This window comes from Bubalus bubalis, chromosome 15 (genome assembly GCF_019923935.1).
Source record: "Bubalus bubalis isolate 160015118507 breed Murrah chromosome 15, NDDB_SH_1, whole genome shotgun sequence".
NCBI lineage: Eukaryota > Metazoa > Chordata > Mammalia > Artiodactyla > Bovidae > Bubalus > Bubalus bubalis.
Genome location: NC_059171.1, coordinates 58751917 through 58769605, shown reverse-complemented (window position 1 = coordinate 58769605; position 17689 = coordinate 58751917). Strand labels below are relative to the sequence as shown.

General features: G+C 47.9%; 1 protein-coding gene across 2 annotated transcripts; it reads right to left on the bottom strand.

Annotated features, from left to right (window-relative positions):
- Positions 1-289: 289 nt before the first annotated feature.
- LOC123464947 (epidermal retinol dehydrogenase 2-like) lies at positions 290-17023 on the bottom strand. 2 transcript variants are annotated; one of them, XR_006640043.1, is made up of 8 exons: positions 16873-17023; positions 12063-12409; positions 8172-8303; positions 6013-6112; positions 2741-2885; positions 1593-1718; positions 708-1153; positions 290-591 (listed from the first exon to the last, which is right to left on the bottom strand). XR_006640043.1 is itself a non-coding variant. In XM_045162818.1 (7 exons), exons 2-7 carry the CDS (start codon positions 12393-12395, stop codon positions 498-500), a joined length of 930 nt encoding a protein of 309 aa, XP_045018753.1. In that variant the 5' UTR covers positions 12396-12409; positions 16873-17022; the 3' UTR covers positions 290-497. The 2 variants fall into 2 exon arrangements, 1 of the variants encoding a protein (XP_045018753.1); XM_045162818.1 differs by lacking the exon at positions 708-1153 and having other exon boundaries at positions 16873-17022.
- Between the last annotated feature and the right edge of the window lie 666 nt (positions 17024-17689).

The following is a 17689-nucleotide window of genomic DNA, read 5'->3' as shown; positions in this document are numbered from 1 at the left end:
CAGATGGCACAGTTTCAACAAGGCCAAGTCTGAGAACAAGGTGTTGGGGAACGAGCTCTGTGTCCTCAGGACACCCCACCTCCGCATGCTGGGTGCTTCTTCTCAGCCCTCACTTCCCCTGTCCAGTGCATGTTCAGCCACAGACACCCAACCAAAATGATGGGCTATTCACAAGAGAGAGAGGATTATCTTACTTCCACATATGGGGTCACAAAAGGTTGGATGTGATTTAGTAACTAAAACAACAGCAACAATCACTTCCACAGCAGTTGCAAGCAAACACCAAACATGGACTTTTTTTTTTTTTAATTAAAAAAAACTCAACAGAAAAACAGAGTGCAACATTATTTTCAGAGGCACTGGTTGCAAATACTAGTCTAGACAGCAGACTGGTGCTTGTGGTCTCCAGGTACATTCTGTCAACAAAGACACTTCTTCATTGAAATAGATGTTGTGTAACTGTGGGTATCTGGGGATGTCAGCCACAGAATCGGTCTTCAGTTTTTCTTCCTGGCACCAGTGAAGCCATCCATTAAATTAAAGGCCCCCAGGTACTCACCCAAAAGCAGCCCCAGCTTGAGGGGCAAGAAGCTAAAGGGAACACAAGAGGGAACATCTTGGTTATCATTCATGGAACATCTTTACGAGCTCCACTGAAAAGCAGGGCCGTTGACTTGCTGAAGAAGGCGTCAGTCACTCATGCCCACCTGAATGTCCCTGTCTTGTGGTCACTCGGCTCGTCCACCACGTGGGAGGACACCGGCCCAGGATCTCTGTGTTTCTCTTTGCTTTATTTACATTATTCACTCACTTCCATGTCAGTCTCAAGGCCTGACTACACTCTGTAATGATGGACAGGAAGCATGCAGCCTTGAGGAGTCTTGATCCTGCCTTGCAACCTCGCCCTGTTGCTCACAGTGCTACTGGGCTCTCAACACTCTGTTCCTCCCACTGTCCAAAGAGGTCATTGACCTTTCTTTCCTGGACAAAAGAGAGAAGTCCATGCAATAGCCCCTCAGAGCTTTGGCAAGACCCAATTAAGACTGTCCATCTTCTCCATCCTGCTCGCCCCTCCTGACACTTTGATCCTGTCCATCATGACGTTCACACTGCAGGACGAGGAAGGGCACAGTCAGCCAACAGGAGACTTGTCCTAGGAGTGGGGACAAGAGAAGGGCCCTGGGCTCATGGTCCCTCTGGGGGCAGCCCGAGATATCCAGGGGGTTCCTGCCCTTCGCAGGTTCAGGTCCCTGGTCAAACATTATCTTCTCCATGTGGCCATCCTGACGCTTAAATCAGGATGCATACTAGAGCCCTTGCTCCACAACAGGAAGAGCCACAGCAGTGGGAAGCCTGCTCACCCCAACTACAGAGTAGTCCCCACTCGCTGCAACTAGAGAAGCGCCCACGCAGCATGAAGACCCAGCACTGACAAAAACAAAATAAATAAATAAATATACAAAAAACAGTTATCTTCCCCACCCTGCCCCCCACACCGCCAGTTATCTTCTAAATGGCTCCTCTCTGTTGGCTCTAGAGTAAGCTGTTGACTGGACTGGCACGTTGAGAATTAATAGGAGCAGAAACATTACCTTTTTAAAACCACCATGAAGTATATAAACTTGGGCATATACAGGTACATGTTTTCTTGCAGGATAGCATCTACTATCTTCCTGACTGCATATTCTGGCTCCAGAATCGGTAAGAGACAAGGACAGCTTGGGGAGGGGGAGGAGGGTAAAAAAAAAACAAAGAAATTAGAGAAAGCAATTCTTAAAAAGGACAATAAAACAGTTGTGAGCTTCCCAGGTGGAGCTAGTGGTATTGAACCTGCCTGCCAATACAGGAGACATAAGAGACACAGGTTCCATCCCTGGGCCAGGAAGATCCCCTGGAGGAGGAAATGGCAACACACTCTAGTATTCTTGCCTGGAGAATCCCACGGACAGAGGAGCCTGGCAGGCTACGGTCCATAGGGTCGCAAAGAGTCGGACACGACTGAAATGACTTAGCAAGCATGCACACACAAGACATTATCATTTATTGGCTTCTTTTCCTTCCAGATTTGATATTTTTCTGTACTTGCTGTCTTATTATCAATATGGTGAGTAATAACTAGAATTTGAAGTGGAAAACAGGGATTCTAATTAATACAATGATGTTATAATAGGCACATGTGTGAAACCAAATTAAACAAATGGCCTAAATGTTGCAAAGCCCATCTTTGAAAAGTAACTGCCTGTTATCTGATGAGTGCAGACTGGATATTTACGCCTCTTCAACAACTTCTCATTCTTCTGTGGAATTGGGATGAGAGCAGGATGGAGTTGGTGGCAGAAAGGGGGTGTGTGACAGGAGCGCCAAGGAGATGGGGGAGCAGGTTGAGGCCACAGGGTGGCCTTGAAGACATGGGTATAGCCTTGATGTTTGTGTGCTGTTTGAGTCTGACTCTTTTCGACCCCATGGACTGCAGCCCACCAAGCTGCTCTGTCCATGACATTTCCCAGGCAAGAATACTGGAGTGGGTTGCCATTTCCTTCTCCAAGCCTTAATAAACCATCACTATTAAACCCAGTGTCTTAATCACTATCACATCTAAGGAAATTAATTCTAAAACCGTTTATAAAGCAGGCTGAATTCTGGAAAAGTCTTTTTAAATCACTTTAGCCAGAACAAAATAAAATCGATGGTCGATCATTTTTCAAAATACAGTTCCTTTTTAATCAAACGACATGCTTACCCAGTAGTACATCCATCAAACATTCCAGTTTTTATAAAAAATGGACACACGATAGTGGTTTTGATCCCGTTCTGTCCCTTGGTAAATGATTCTAAAAATATCGATTCAGCAAATCCATAGGCTGCAAATTTACTTGCACAGTAATCTGAAAAGACAAATGATACTATTATATAGTGTAAAGTTTTAAAACGGCTTTATAGGAAGATTTCCTCGTAACACGAATACCGGCAGAGACAAACCATTTCAGAGTTCTTGTTTTGCATGATCTTGGTCTGCTCTGCCTGGAAGAGGTGATGCGTGAGTGGGAAGGTCAGTGATCACCTCAAGGTCAGATGACAACGGCCATGTGGGCTTGAGGAACAGCAGGGCTGCTGGGAGTCACACAGCTGAACTTTACTCCTATGGCAGTGATGGTAAGGCACTTGGGCCCTGACATGGGGCACCAGATGTGGGTTCTGTCCCAAAGAACTCTGGCCCAAATGGGGCAGGAGGACACATAGAAGAAGAAATAAAATAATAAGTCAAGGGACTTCCCTGGTGGTCCAGTGGTCAAGAATCTGCCTTCCCATGCAGGGGACGCAGGTTGGATCCCTGGTCAGGGAAATAAGATCCTACATGTCTCAGAGGTACTAAGCCCACAAGCCACAACTATGGAGCCCATGCACTCTAGAGCCCTTACTCTGTGACAAGAGAAGCCCCTCCATGCCAAAACTAGAGAAAAGCCCAAGTACCACCATGAAGACCTAGGGCAGGTAAAAAAAACATACACTAATAATAAATCAAGTGGGAGTCTAGGCGGTAGAGATCAGTGTTGGTCATGATACCTGTCAGAGCAAGTTTTCTTCCAACTCGAATTCTTCCACTTCCAGAAGGAAAACAGTTTTTCTTATTTGGGCTTCCCTGGTGGCTTAGACAGTAAAGAATTCGCCTGCAATGCAGGAGACTGGGGTTTGATCCCTGGGTTGGGAAAGATCAGGGCATGGCAACCCACTCCAGTATTCTTGCCTGGAGAAACCCATGGACAGAGGAGCCTGGTGGGCTATATTCCATGGGTTGCAAAGAACACACTGCCCCTTCAACCTTGACTGCTTGACTATCTTCAAATGCAGGGGAAGTGGTATCTGGGTCAGTTTTGAGCTTTCTGTCCTCCGTTACACTCACTTCAAGTCAAAACCTGGGCATTCAGTTTGCTGAATGGAAATGTCAGGAGAAGAAAAGGCATTTAGGTGACTTATCCTTCCCTCTGCCTCACACAGCAGAAGACATACACCTTGGTGCTCTGCTGGAAAGCAGCTACTCCAGCCAGCAAGAACCAGGCTGCACGTGCCAGGCATGGGGTATCAGGCAGTTGCTGCCCCAGACGCTGGGAAAGACACAGAAGAAGTGGCGAGGGGTGCAGGGAGGTAGAGGAGGGGTCCTGAACCGCCTCTGGGATCATATGAGTCATCTGGTAGAACTATAGCTCACTGAGCTCCTCTACCCCCGAGACTGGGATGAGCAGGTACAGCCCAGGGCCAGGGAACCTGCATTCCAAGTAGCAGCCCCAGTGGTTCTGATTCTGGGGAGTTGCTGCCCATGCTGGGAATACTTGTTTCTAAGGGAGCCAGGGAGGAGAGACCTGCATTTGAAGAGAGAGATGCTGTATCTAACAAAAGGATTAACAGGCCCTGTAAATACACCTGTGGTATGTCAAGGACTTGTGACTTCTCAGATGTACGAGAGAGAGGGGTAATAATAATGCCTGATGGATTCTAAGGAGGACAGAGGCAGGGAGACCCAGGCTATAGGGAGACATGTACAGACTGCTAATATTGGGGTGACAAGTGGTTCTGGAATCCTATCCGGCAGCTGAGAGGTACTTACTGAGACCAGTGTTGTGAATCTGGAACCAGCTATGAGTCAGCCAAGCTGGCTGGTCTGCTACCTGAGTGTTGCAATTAGGGTTCTGATGGATGAGCCTCCGGGGGGCACCCCAGGTGGAAGGGCAGGACTTCCTAGAGCCAGCTCCCCAGTGGGCCCTCTTCACTGAAGATCTTGTATGTCTTATCCCCTCCCCACTGCTAATGTCAAGTCGGTTGCAAGGGACATGGAAGTGACAACAAATTCCTGCCAGTCTCCAACCAATGGAACAGCAAAAGAAAGTTAATTTTAGGTTTCCTGGGGTGAAGATATTTTCTCCAAGCTCCCAGCCAGGGGAGACCACTTATGGAAAATTCGTAGAGCAGAAGGGTCCTCTCTCTTTTTTGGGTGCGCTGGATCTCATTGTGGTGTGCAGGCTTTCTCTACTTGCAGTGTGTGGGGCTTCTCTAGTTGTGGGGCACAGGCTCTAGAGCGTGGGCTCAGTAGTTGTGGTGCATGGGCTTAGTTGTCCTGAAAAGACTCTTGAGAGTCCCTTGGGCAGCAAGGAGATCAAACCAGTAAATACTAAAGGAAATCAACCCCGAATATGCATTGGAAGGACTGATGCTGAAGCTGAAACTCCAATACTTTGGGCACATGATGCGAAGAGCTGACTAACTGGAAAAGACCCTGATGCTGGGAAAGACTGAGGGGGCGACAGAGGATGAGATGGTTGGATGGCATCACTGATTCAATGGCCGTGAGTTTGAGTAAACTCTGGGAAATTGTGGAGGACAGGGAAGCCTGGTGTGCTGTGGTCCATGGGGTCGCAAAGAGTCAGACACGACTGAACAACTAAACAGCATATGAGATCTTAGTTCCCTGACCAGGGGTGAACCTGCACCCCCTGCATTGGAAGGCAGATTCTCATTCATTGGACCACAAGGAAGTCCCAGAAGGATCCTCCTTAACACCCTGATTACAGTGTCAGGGGAGTTTGGGGGAAGGTGACTATGCTAATCACTTATGTAAGGAATTTATAAGTAGGGTCTCTTTCTTTTTTTTTTTTTAAATTGGAGGATAATTGCTTTACAATGTTGTGTTAGTTTCTGCTGTATAACAACATGAATCAGCTATATGTATATGTATACTCCCTCCCTCCTGAGCTTCTCTCCCACCTTCTTATCCCACCCATCTAGGTCTTTTATTAATTCCAAGTGATTGCATAAGGCCTAATGATTCTAAAGTGCCCAGTTCAACTTCGGGTAAGTATAGCAGCTGGGCAGTTTCGCTGGATGATAAAGTTCTCAACAACTTACCTTACTGAATATATGTCTTCATCTATTACCATTTGTTGTTAATGCACCAAGTCAGTGCTGATTATTCAGAGCTGTTGCTCAAGCTGCGGTTGTGAAATACCATATTTTTCTTACCTGCCAGTCCATTTATTCCAATTAATCCAGCTGAACTTGAAATGCACACCAAATGTCCATGGTTATTAGCAATCATAGCAGGTAGAAAGGCTTTATAAGTCTAAGAAGATCAAGGTAAAATATTTAACATTTTATAGCACATTATATATTTTTTCAGATGTTTATATAATCATCATGATTGAAAACAGTTGTTCAAGTTCAAAAAAATACCTGAAGGAAATGGGACATTCAAACTTAAATATCTGGCAAGTAACCATCTTAACTTGTTTAAACTGTGGATCAATATTTTGCTGGTGGTTATTCCAGTATTTTAATTGGAATTTCAATTATTAAAAATAATTTACTCAAACTTACATTTGCTCATATTTGACTTTTAAAAACACAACAAAAACAATCATTGAAACAGTACAGGAAAATCTTAATTGTGATATCCACAGTCCACAAACCAGTAAGACCACTCAAAGATATGGTTATTTAGATTTATGGTGCCTTTTTTTCCTCCCTTGGCTTATATTTGAATTTCAAATTTTTCCTGAACTTTGTTCACAGGACATGTGGCTGTTGGTTTCAGTTTTAAAATATCAGTTTGTTTTTAAACTCATCTGGCCTGTCAGGGAGACGTGGTCATGAGCAAGAGCCAGGAGGGGCAGAACGAGGGTGTGTGCATGGCTGGAGAGGCTGATGTGACTGGTCTGTGCAAAGGCCAGGACAATGCAACTTGAGTGTGGGCACCTCTCCTTGAGAGTCAGGACAGTGCCTTTTAATGTTCAAGGCACGTAGTTATCAGGCTGCTGGTGGGCATGCTGTCCCTGGAAGAAAAGCTATGACAAACCTAGACAGTATATTGAAAGGCAGAGACATCACTTTGCTAACAAAGGTCCACATAGCCAAAGCTATGAATTTTCCAGTAGGCATGTATAGATGTAAGAGCTGGATCACAAAGAAGGCTGAGGGCTGAAGAATTGATGCTTTTGAACTCTGGTGCTGGAGAAGACTCTTGAGAGTCCTAGAGGATCTCTGTGCTGTCCTTGATCCATCCAATCAATCCTAAAGGACATCAACCCTGAATATGAATTGGAAGGACTGATGCTGAAGCTGAAATTCCAATACTTTGGGGACCTGTTGTGAAGAGCTGACTCACTGGAAAAGACCCTGATGCTGGGAAAGAGTGAAGGCAGGAGGAGAAGGGGGCAAGAGAAGATGAGATGGTTGCATGGAATCACTCAATCAATGGACACGAGTTCAAGCAAACTCTGGGAGATAATGAAGGACAGAAAAGCCTGGAGTGTTACAGTTCATGGGGTTGCAGAGTCAGACATGACTTAGCAAATGAACAGCAACAACAAAGTTGACTGTGCATCTTCGTGTGCCCCCAAACAGACCTGGTGGATGTTTGCTCGTTAATTATGCCTCCTTTCAAGGGAGTTCTTGCCTAGGCAAATGATGAGGTCACCTGGTCATGTCTAAGCATGGTCACTTTTAACTTCTATGAGCCCTTATCTCACTGGGCTGTTTGAAGGCTTATTCACAAGGTGCCTGGGATGGTACCAGACAGGACGCTGGCCATCAGTACATGATTAGGACACAAGAGCAGCTGTGTCTTTGCAGGATTCCCTGAGCAGAGGTGTGGGGAGGTAGAGCTTAAGTTGGATCAGGAGAGGACAGCTTGAGCTAGAACTGAGAAGTCTGTGCTTTAAGACCAGTACTGCTGTAAGAGTCCTGTCTGCAGTGGATTCTGTAAGAATCTGCCTGCAATGCAGGAGACCTGGGTTCAATCCCTGGGTCAGGAAGATCCCTTGGAGAAGAGAACGGCAACTCACTCCAGTATTCTTGCCTAGAGAATCCCACGGGCAGAGGAGCCTGGCAAAGAGTCAGACATGACTGAGTGACCAACACTTTCACTACTGTAAGAGAACAAGAGGAAGCCTAAGTCGCTTCAGTCGTGCCCAGCTCTTTGTGGCCCCATGGACTGTAGCCTGCCAGGCTCCTCTGTCCATGGGATTCTCCAGGCAAGAGTACTGGAGTGGGTTGCTATTTCCTTTTCCAGGGATCTTCCTGACCCAGGGATCATCTCTTAAGTCTCCTGCACTGGCAGGTGAGTTCTTCACCGCTAGCGCCACCTGGGGATGACATTTATAACGAGAAGAAAAAGTACTTACCCATATATGTGCTTTGAAATTCACGTCAAGAGACTTTTCTATAAGCTCATCCGGGCAGTCCATGAACTTTCTACCTGTTACAATTCCGGCATTGTTGATCAGGATGGAAACATCACCAACTTCTTTCTTCACCTGAATTGAATAAGGAAATCAGCACCACCAGGGTGCACAGGCAGACCCTGGAGATACACAGGTTCAGTTCCAGACCCCCCTCGCAGTAAAGCTGACGCTACAACATATTGAATCATAAAATGTTTCAGTTTCCTGGTGCATGTAAAAGTTATGTTTACACTATACTGTCATCTATTAAGTGTGCAAGAGCTTTAGGTTTAAAAAACAAGTTGCCTTAATGAAAAATGTTTTTTTTTTGCTAAAAATGCTAACCATCATTTAAGCCTTGGCTGATCTGTAGTAACAAAGATCACTGATGACAGCTCACCAGAACAAATATAATAATGGAAGCGTGAAGTATCATGAGAAACAATGTGATGCTGAGACACAAAGTGAGCAAATGCTGTCGAAAGAAGCAAATGCCGTTAAGAGTTGCTCAAGGCAGGATTGCCACAAATGTTCAATTTGCAAAAAAAACCTTCAGATGGTAGAAAAAATGCAATGTCTGTGAAGTGCCATAAAATGAGGTGCGCCCATAATTCTTTACGTGAACTGGATTTATTTTCCTGTGGTTTTAGATGCTTCTGTCCTTGTTAACTCAGACTGAGCTGCTGCTGCAAGGCACTCTAAAAACAAAGCATGTCTATTTCCTTTGCAGAGTTCATGGCACATCAGAGATCTAAGTCTAATGCCTTTCTACTCCTCTTCCCCTCTTCTTATGATGGTTGCAACACCGGTAACACTACTTTCCTACAGGGAGAGTTATTCTGATACTCAGTAGTGACATGGTTAGTGACTTTGTCCTATGCTAAAATGAAGCATGCCAACAAAGGTCCATCTAGTCAAGGCTATGGTTTTTCCAGTGGTCAGGTATGGATGTGAGAGTTGGACTGTGAAGAAAGCTGAGCGCCGAAGAATTGATGCTTTTGAACTGTGGTGTTGGAGGACTCTTGAGAGTCCCTTGGACTGCAAGGCGATCCAACCAGTCCATTCTAAAGGAGATCAGTCCTGGATGTTCATTGGAAGGACTGATGCTAAAGCTGAAACTCCAATACTTTGGCCACCTCATGCGAAGAGCTGACTCATTGGAAAAGACTCTGATGGTGGGAGGGATTGAGGGCAGGAGGAGAAGGGGATAACAGAGGATGAGATGGCTGGATGGCATCACCGACTTGATGGACATGAGTTTGAGTGAACTCCGGGAGTTGGTGATGGACAGGGAGGCCTGGCATGCTGCGATTCATGGGGTCGAAAAGAGTCAGACATGACTGAGCAACTGAACTGAACTGAAAATGAAGCATGAGCAGCACAGCCTTTTAATGAATGTGGTGATATGTCAGGCATGATACCATGCCATGTAAATCAAGCCCTGGCACTTGTAGCAACGGGGGTGGGGCAGGGAGGGAACGAGGGAGTATGATAGTTATATGAGTGTTTCAAACATACAGGAGCTCAGAACCTGTCCGTCCTGTTTTCATCCCTTAGCTGGTTCTCTTCTCCGCAACACCAACGTTTAGGTGTAAGGTCTGTGAAGGGAGGATCAGAGGGGCTCCTGCCTGTTGCTGTCGCACCAGCACCGGCCAGACTAGATACTTAATAACTTTAATTTAAGAAATACAAATCCTGGGAGTGCCACTGGAGCCTTCCCTTTAGAGTAAACTGTTAGCAAGTGACCCAGGCTTGGTCAGATTTCTTTTTTGTTTTTGAGCACCGGGTGTTCCAGGCTTGATGGCAGGTGGGGCTGTCCCTTGGCTTGCCTTCGTGTTTGGACTTTCATTCCTGTAATTTGTATCACATAGCAGGGGCCCTGTGTCCCCCGAATCAGAGGGAACCGCTGGCTGCAGCACCACGTGCATCAGTCTCTGGCTCTGTGTGTTGTTCGCACTCGTGTGGGTGTGCAGATGTGGGTGTGATCCTGCCTGTGTGGGTGGTGCAGCGGGGGAGAGGGGCTGGATTACTGACAGCAGACACTGCCACTCTTGCTCTCTCAGAAGGTGTGAGTCCCAGCAAGGAAGGTGACGCGCTCGGTGTCCACTAGCCAATGAGATCCCTAGCCTCGGCGAAGTTTAGGATTGCGATGGAGACCAAGGAAACCTCACGTTTCATGTTGAAGTTTTCAGATAGAAGTGCTGGAAACAATCTAACTTAAAGTCTGATATGGAGAGTGGCTAAAATATTTAGTCAAATCAAAGCTGAACAGCAGTCAAGGTAGTCTTCCTGGGGTAAAATCACATGCTGAATGGGACTGTGTGATTTGAACAATAAACGACTCAACCAGGATGCCAGTTGGCAAGGATGGACTTTCTGAAATTAGTCCCAAGCTCTGATCTAGGGACACAAGATTTCAAAGTTACTGGGTTCTGTGGAAATAAAACACTGTCATATCAGCTCTAAAAATCCACACCTTGATCATTCCTCTATGGGATAAAAATTTCCTGGTTACCTTTCCTCTATCAAGAACAAGAGGTGGAAATGGCTGGTTTATAGTAGGAACATCTTAAGGTCTTTTGTCTTTCAATGTGAACCAGTCACTACTTAAGAGTGGCTCATAGCCAGAGAAGTGGCTCATAGCCAGGGGAAGTCAACCTGGCAGGAGATCGTGTTCCAAGTGCAAAGAGCTTAGAGTTTGCAAAAGTAGCTGCAGCAGACCCTCCCCCCCCCTACACTTTGAAAGGCGGTCCCCACACAAGCCCATGCCAGCTTGTCTGGTCTGGATCCCCAGACTTGCCGTGCAGCCTGCGACTGGTGATGGTGGTGGTAACACATGTATAAGATGTAAAGACAAAAGTCACAACTTAAAAGCAACTCACTGGCCAGAGACCTGCACACCCCTCCACTGGGGAGTCATATGAGAAGTTGCAAGCAGAACCCAGTTAGAGCCTACAAGCTGGGCAGGAACCTTCCAGCAGGCACATCTACTTTCTTCCTTCTCCTGAAACCAGGGAACTCCGAGAGCCACAAAAAAGTAGTCCAGGAGAGTGATGTGTACAGTGCTCGTGCAACGAGCGGTTAGATAAATCCTTATGAGGGAAGACGAAGCGGCCACCACAGGGGCGTGTGTCTCCTCAGGCTCTGCAAAATCCACTGGAGCTCTGGGCTCCTGAAAGTGTTCTTTATACATGCTTCTCTACCATCACCAAAGGGGCAGCTGCAGTTAAGAGTCTTTAGGATGAATAACATACTCGCTTTTCATATGACCACGTGAGAGAAATGCAGGTTGAATGGAAATCACTGTTGGGGGTGGGGGAAACAGCTGGACTTGCGATCAGGCTAGATATGGCTTCACCTCCTGGCGTGGTCCTCCCCTAGCTCTGTGACTCCCAGCAGGTTACTTAATAGCCCTGCTTCTCAGTTTTTGTTATGCCTCCATGAAGGGTGCTATGGCCTTTCTCTTACATGGCAACAGGGGGCCTGGACAACCAGCACATGAGCTGGCCAGAGGGCGTTCTTCAGAGTCAAGAGACTCGCATCCCACCTGCAGCTCTGCTACTTATTACCTAAACTTCTCAGTTAAGTCACCTGAGAAACTCACCTGCACTGAGTCTCCATTTTCTTATTTGTGAAGTGGAGATAATAAGAGGCCTGACTTTACAGGAGTATAATTCAGAGGGTGCCAAGCATGGTGTGTGGCACATAGCAAGAACTCAAAAATGCTAATTCCCACACCCTGATATTTTTTAAAGAGAGGCAAATTAGCACTGAGGAAGGCAAATATGGATGGACATCAGAGACTACATCAAGTCCTTACTGCCCAGAGGAAGAGCAAACACACAGGTTTACCTGATTGGCCACTCTGTATATCTCCTCCTTCCGGCTGCAGTCACAGGTATAGGCATAGACCCTCGTGGCTCCAGCTTCCCCAGCCATCTTGCAGGTCTCCTCATTACTCTCCTGACTGATATCCCAGAGCACAAGCACCGACCCAAGCTGGGCAAATTTGAGGGCTAGGAGCCTTCCGAGTCCACTTCCAGCGCCTGTTATAAGTACGATTTCACCAGCGACATTCTTCCGTGGTTTTGGGATTACAGCAAAAACTACAGTCTCCACAAGAGCCAACACTGATTTTCCTAAGAAAACGAGCAATTTCTTGGCTGACTTCGGCTTGAGCACCATGTTCTGGCTGATACCTATAAAGCAAGAGGGACTCATGTAAGGACCTTATTCCATGGGGCCCATACTCCCTTGCAGAAGTGAAAGAAACTAAGAATCGTGATGTAAACATCCCTGTTGGTGGCAGACTCTGAACTGAGAAAGGGGGGAGGGGGTCCACGGGGACCATCTTGACCAACTTGCATCACAGTGCCAAGCTCATCACATCCCTGAATGCCTGTTATGTGTTCTAGGTGACAGAAATGCTCGTTACCCAGAAACTGTAACCACGGCTACATTTAACCCAAAGCAGAAGCTCACTCTTTCTTATAGCTGGTTTTGCTCCATAATATGTCCTGTAGGTTGATTTCACCTTTAAGGTCTTGACCCTATCGTGTTGATGACACAACTGTTCCCTTCCGGTTTTATTTTTTGCCTCCTTTGAGGTTTCTGTTTTCTCATTGCACTGTTGTTATTTAAAATCTGAGATTCAAGAGAAAAATGTGAAATCCTGCTTGTATTAATGTACCTGAAGAGGAGTAATTAGACATTCTAAACCTTGGCCCCTACAACTTGCCGTCAGCACAGGGTACTCAGTTTCCAGGCTCTGAGGCCCCCACGCCACATCCCTTACTACTCGGCCCTGTAATTGTATGACATCTGGGGAAGGGGTGAGATAGCTAGGCCCTGCCCCTGTCTGGCTGTGGAGCCTGCGGCAGGCCACGCCACCCCTCTGGGCCTCGGTCTCCTTACTTCCTGGTCCTGTGGTCTAGGGTGGTTTTGCAAGTAGAATGAGGATGTTTGCGCATGTGTGACCACAATGCCGCCTCGCAGCTAGCGCTTTATGATGTTACCTTGTTTCTCAGAGTCACAGCATTGCCCACAGGAAGGTACCCGACAAGTTTATCGAATGAATAAAAGGCAAACTTAAACAGGGCTCAATGCCTCCACCCTATCAGTCACTCACACTTTAGCGAGAATGAGCTTATAAGATGCTTTCCTAACAAGCACCTGAGAAAGAAGGGAAGGTCTTATTCCCTCCAGACAAGGAGAGAAGGCGCATACTGTGCTGTGGGCTCGGGTTTCCCTGAATGGGGTGGCCAGCTGAGAGTTGGATGTGAGCGCAGAAGATGGACTTCATTAGTGAAGTGAAGCAGTTCCACACTGACTTTGAAGCTTGGCTGAGGACACACTAGTTCTCATAGATTCATTAAAGGATGGCTTGAAGCATGGTCAGACCCTTAGGAAGTGGCAAACTAAATTGCTGCTACTTGGCTCTTTCTACAGATGGAGCCTGGCAGGTTATAGTCCATGAGGTTGCAAAGAGTCGGACACGACTGAGTGAGCGTGCAAGCATGTGTAGATGGGACCAAGGACCAGAAAGAATGTGTGTGTGGCTTATCCAGGATTCCTGTCTAGTTTGTGCAGGCCAGGTGAGCTCATTGTCACATTTCCTGGGCATGGATCCTGTGCAGGTACAATGCTGGGCCATGGGGCTGAGTGAGTGGGCAGTCTCCCATAATCTCTGCCCTGGGGAGATAAGAGTCTAACGAAAGAATGAATATACCAGTAAGAGCTGCAGTGTTATAAAGAAAAGTGTGTGTGTGTGTGGGGGTACTCTAGAGAGTAGCCAGGAGACCTGCTTTAGATGGGAGTCAACAGAGGAGGCAACAGGCGAGATCTGTGGAAAGTGACCTTTGATTGGACATGCAAATGATGAACGGGGCAAGGGAGGGCTTGGGAGCAGCTTGCCCAGCACAGGGATGGAAGAGTGTGAGCCTTGAGGTAGGTTTGCTCTACGTGTCCAGGAAATAGGCATGCTAGTAGGGCTGGGGGTGGGGGAGCTGGATGTTCTGGTCCAACGAGTGCTTCCTGCTGTGGAGCACGCAGCTTTACCACATTTTGGATGAAATGGCTCTCAGACTCTCTGTCATCTTTGCTTCTGGATGATTGATAGAATCTCCCAGGCCCACAGGACTTGGAGAGAAGGTACCTTAATGGGTGAACAGTGGTCTTCAGATTCTCATTTTAAACACACAGTCAGGGGATGGATTCCTTCAGACCTGAAGGAAGAGGATCAGACTTCGCACAGGGATGGCAACACCTTGGGCACCCTCCCCAGGAGGCAGCCTTGGCATCATCCGCACTACTTCCATGAGAAAATCCACATCAGCTGGCTGTGCATGAAACACTCCTTCTGTGAGAAAACCCACACTGGCCGGCTGTGGACAACTCCTTTCAGGGACACCATGATGTATGTCCTCGCCAGGAGGACAATGCTCCACCTCTCTCCTCAGTGTCTCCAGCACCCTGAAGATAGCTGGAAGCCTCACCACTCTCCTGGTTGACGTGTAAGTTATTCATTTCAGGGGTTCTAGACTTCAGTTTTCCCTTGTCTCCATGCTGGTGTGACACAAGCCCTAGGACAAGCCACTTCTTAACCCGACCCAGCAGATGCTTCCCAGGTTCTCTAGAGTTGGGCTTCCTGAGGCCCCCTCATTTGGGGTTTAGGGTGTCTGTGGGGTACCGGCACAGGTAGTGAGGTCTAGAGACTGTGGGTTGGAAATCTTGATCTGCCACCGACCTCTCTGCATCCTTGGTAAGAACTGTTGCATCTCTTGTGTTTCAGTTTCCTTCTCTGAACAGGGGGCTTCTATTAGTACAAGTCAACATATATGAAATTTGGAAGGTGTGGAAGTTATATGAGGTTAATGCATGCTGCATTCTAAGTCGCTTCAGTCATGTCTCACCCTGTGTGGCCCCTTGGACTGCAGCCCGCCAGGCTCCTCTTGTCCATGGGATTCTCCAGGCAAGAATACTGGTGCAGGTTGCCATGCCCTCCTCCAGGGGATCTTCCTGACCCAGGGATCGAATCCTCGATTCTTATGTTTCTTGCATTGGCAGGCAGGTTCTTTACCACTAGCACCACTGGTATTGAGGAGTGTAATATGATCTCTACTGCTCCTTATAAAGGGCTTCCCAGAAGATAATCTGTTACAATGCAGGAGACGCAGGTTCGATCCCTGGGTTGGGAAGATCCTCTGGAGAAGGAAAAAACAACCCACTCCAGTATTCTTTTTCTCCCCCCAAACTTCATTGTTGTCTTATTTTAAGAAATTGCCACAGCCACCCCAACCTTCAGCAGCTATCACCCTGATCAGTCAGCAGCGATCAACATCAATGCAATATTCTTTACCAGCAAAAGGACTATAGCTTGCTGAAGCCTAGGATGATGGTTACATTTTTTAGCAATAAAGTATTTTTTTTGATTGACACTCCAGTATTCTTGCCTGGGAAATCTCATGAACAGAGGAGCTTGGTGTGCTGCAGTCCACAGGGTGGCACACAACTTGAGTCAGATAAAAATTGGCGACTAAACAACAACAAACCCATGTGAAACTTCTGAGCAGATTGGAGGGAAAAAAAAGGTCCCTATTGTGCCACAGAGCACAGCCCTCTCCAGGAGGCAGAGAGTGAGGGTGAAGGTGGAAGGAGAGGAGTTGGGCTAGATCTGAGTGCTGCCAGGTTTATCTCCCATCCACACCCACCTACAATGTGCCAGAAGAGTGCCAGGCGCATAGTGACAGCAAAATAAATACCAGCTAAGGTTGTGATTGGTGTTCCAGCTAGCATATGAATTACAGATAATTGGCTATGCCAGAGAAAGAGGCTAATAGTAACTTTACTGAGGAACACAGGTAAATGTCTGGCTCTCTCTTAGTGTAAAGACTGCTCCTTAGGAAGTCAGGGAACATATGTGTTAAATTTCATCAGGCTAAGACTTCTTTGGTGTCTTCATTCCATGGCTTACCCACTTAGTCCTGCTGCTAAGTCACTTCAGTCGTGTCCGACTCTGTGCAACCCCATAGATGGGAGCCCACCAGGCTCCCCGGTCCCCGGGATTCTCCAGGCAAGAACACTGGAGTGGGTTGCAATTTCCTTCTCCAATGCATGAAAGTGAAAAGCGAAAGTGAAGACGCTCAGTCATATCCGACTTTTAGCCACCCCATGGACTGCAAGCTACCAGGCTCCTCCATCCATGAGATTTTTTTTCTAGGCAAAAGTACTGGAGTAGGGTGCCATTGCTAACTTGGTGCAGCATAAACAGATGAGGCCTGCCTCCCAGGCCAGGGCTCTGCTGCCCTGCTAAGGGGGCACGGGGTGAATTGTGTGTGTGTGGTGGGGGGGGGGAGGGGGAGGTAGTCTGGAGAGGGGCAGCGACAGACCAAGGCTAAGGTGGGTGCACAGAGCAGGGGAGGGTGGGGCACCTGGGCACAATGCCCGGAAGAAAACGAGGACACCCGGGTGGGGCGGGAGGCTGGCAGCTCGGTTCTCGGGGACCGGGGAGCGCGGATCGCCGACGCAGTGGGGGCCTCGGGGGCCCTGCACCCAGCCGCAGGGTCTCCCCAAACGCGCACGCTCATCGCCCCCACCCCCATTAACCTTAACGCCGCGGGCTGGCCTCGCACGACCCTGGCCTCCCGGAGACCTCGGTACTCACCTGGGGCAGCTGCCGCAGAGAAGCCAGCCTGTTCCACCGCGGGCACTTCGTCTCTGGCTTCAGCCCTGTGAGGTTCGGGGTTTATCCCTGGCGCCACCTGGAGACCAAGGCCAAGGGCGGGACGGCCGCGCCCGCTCGGGGGTGGGGCGCCCGCGGGCCTCTGCGAGCCCCGGGGGCGTGTGCGTTCCTATTTTTTTCTTCCCAGGCTGCTATATTTGGAAGCTGACAGTTCTGTCTGGTGGACCCGAAGTATACCTAGATTCCGGGCAAGTGCATCCCCCGGGGACATTTAACATTTGCGATGCCCATGACTACAGCTTGGATTATCAAGTCAGAATGGCTGGGTTGACAGGGGACCCTGGCACCAACAATTAAAAAATTCCCCAAGCGTTTCATAAACGCAGATCGAGGCTGGGACCCTTGGAGAGGAGAACACGGGGGAGGCAGATGCCGGGTCCGTGCGGGGAAGGAACCAGGTACTGTCCCTGTGGCCTGCAGTGTGGAGCAGAGAGGCGAGAACTGGGCTGTGTTTGGCTGCTCAGATTCCGGCCTGGGCCTTGGCATGTGGGCGTGGCACAGCTCGGGAAGCTGGTGGATGCAGAGCTGGCAGGGGGCCTGGAGAAGTCCGAGAAGTTAACAAACGCTGACCCCTGTGTATTGAACATCTTCTCTGTGTAGAAAGATCCAGAGACATAGCAATGCTACATATGTTGGGAAGAAATAAGAGATAATAATCAGCGAATAACCTTTGGTCATCATTTACTAGGTCACCAGTGAAATGAGGGGGGGTGTGGAGTTTCATGAATGGCATGAGAAG

What these genes read in the sequence shown, in the direction of transcription:
- LOC123464947 (XM_045162818.1), bottom strand. Translation starts at nt 12,395, where the DNA reads ATGGTGCTCAAGCCGAAGTCAGCCAAGAAATTGCTCGTTTTCTTAGGA. An exon ending in ATTTCAAAGCACATATATGG is followed by an intron (nt 6,113 to 8,171) that starts GTAAGTACTTTT and finishes TGATCTTCTTAG; the next exon opens with ACTTATAAAGCCTTTCTACC. An exon ending in TTCATGGTGGTTTTAAAAAG is followed by an intron (nt 592 to 1,592) that starts GTAATGTTTCTG and finishes TGTTCCCTTTAG; the next exon opens with CTTCTTGCCCCTCAAGCTGG.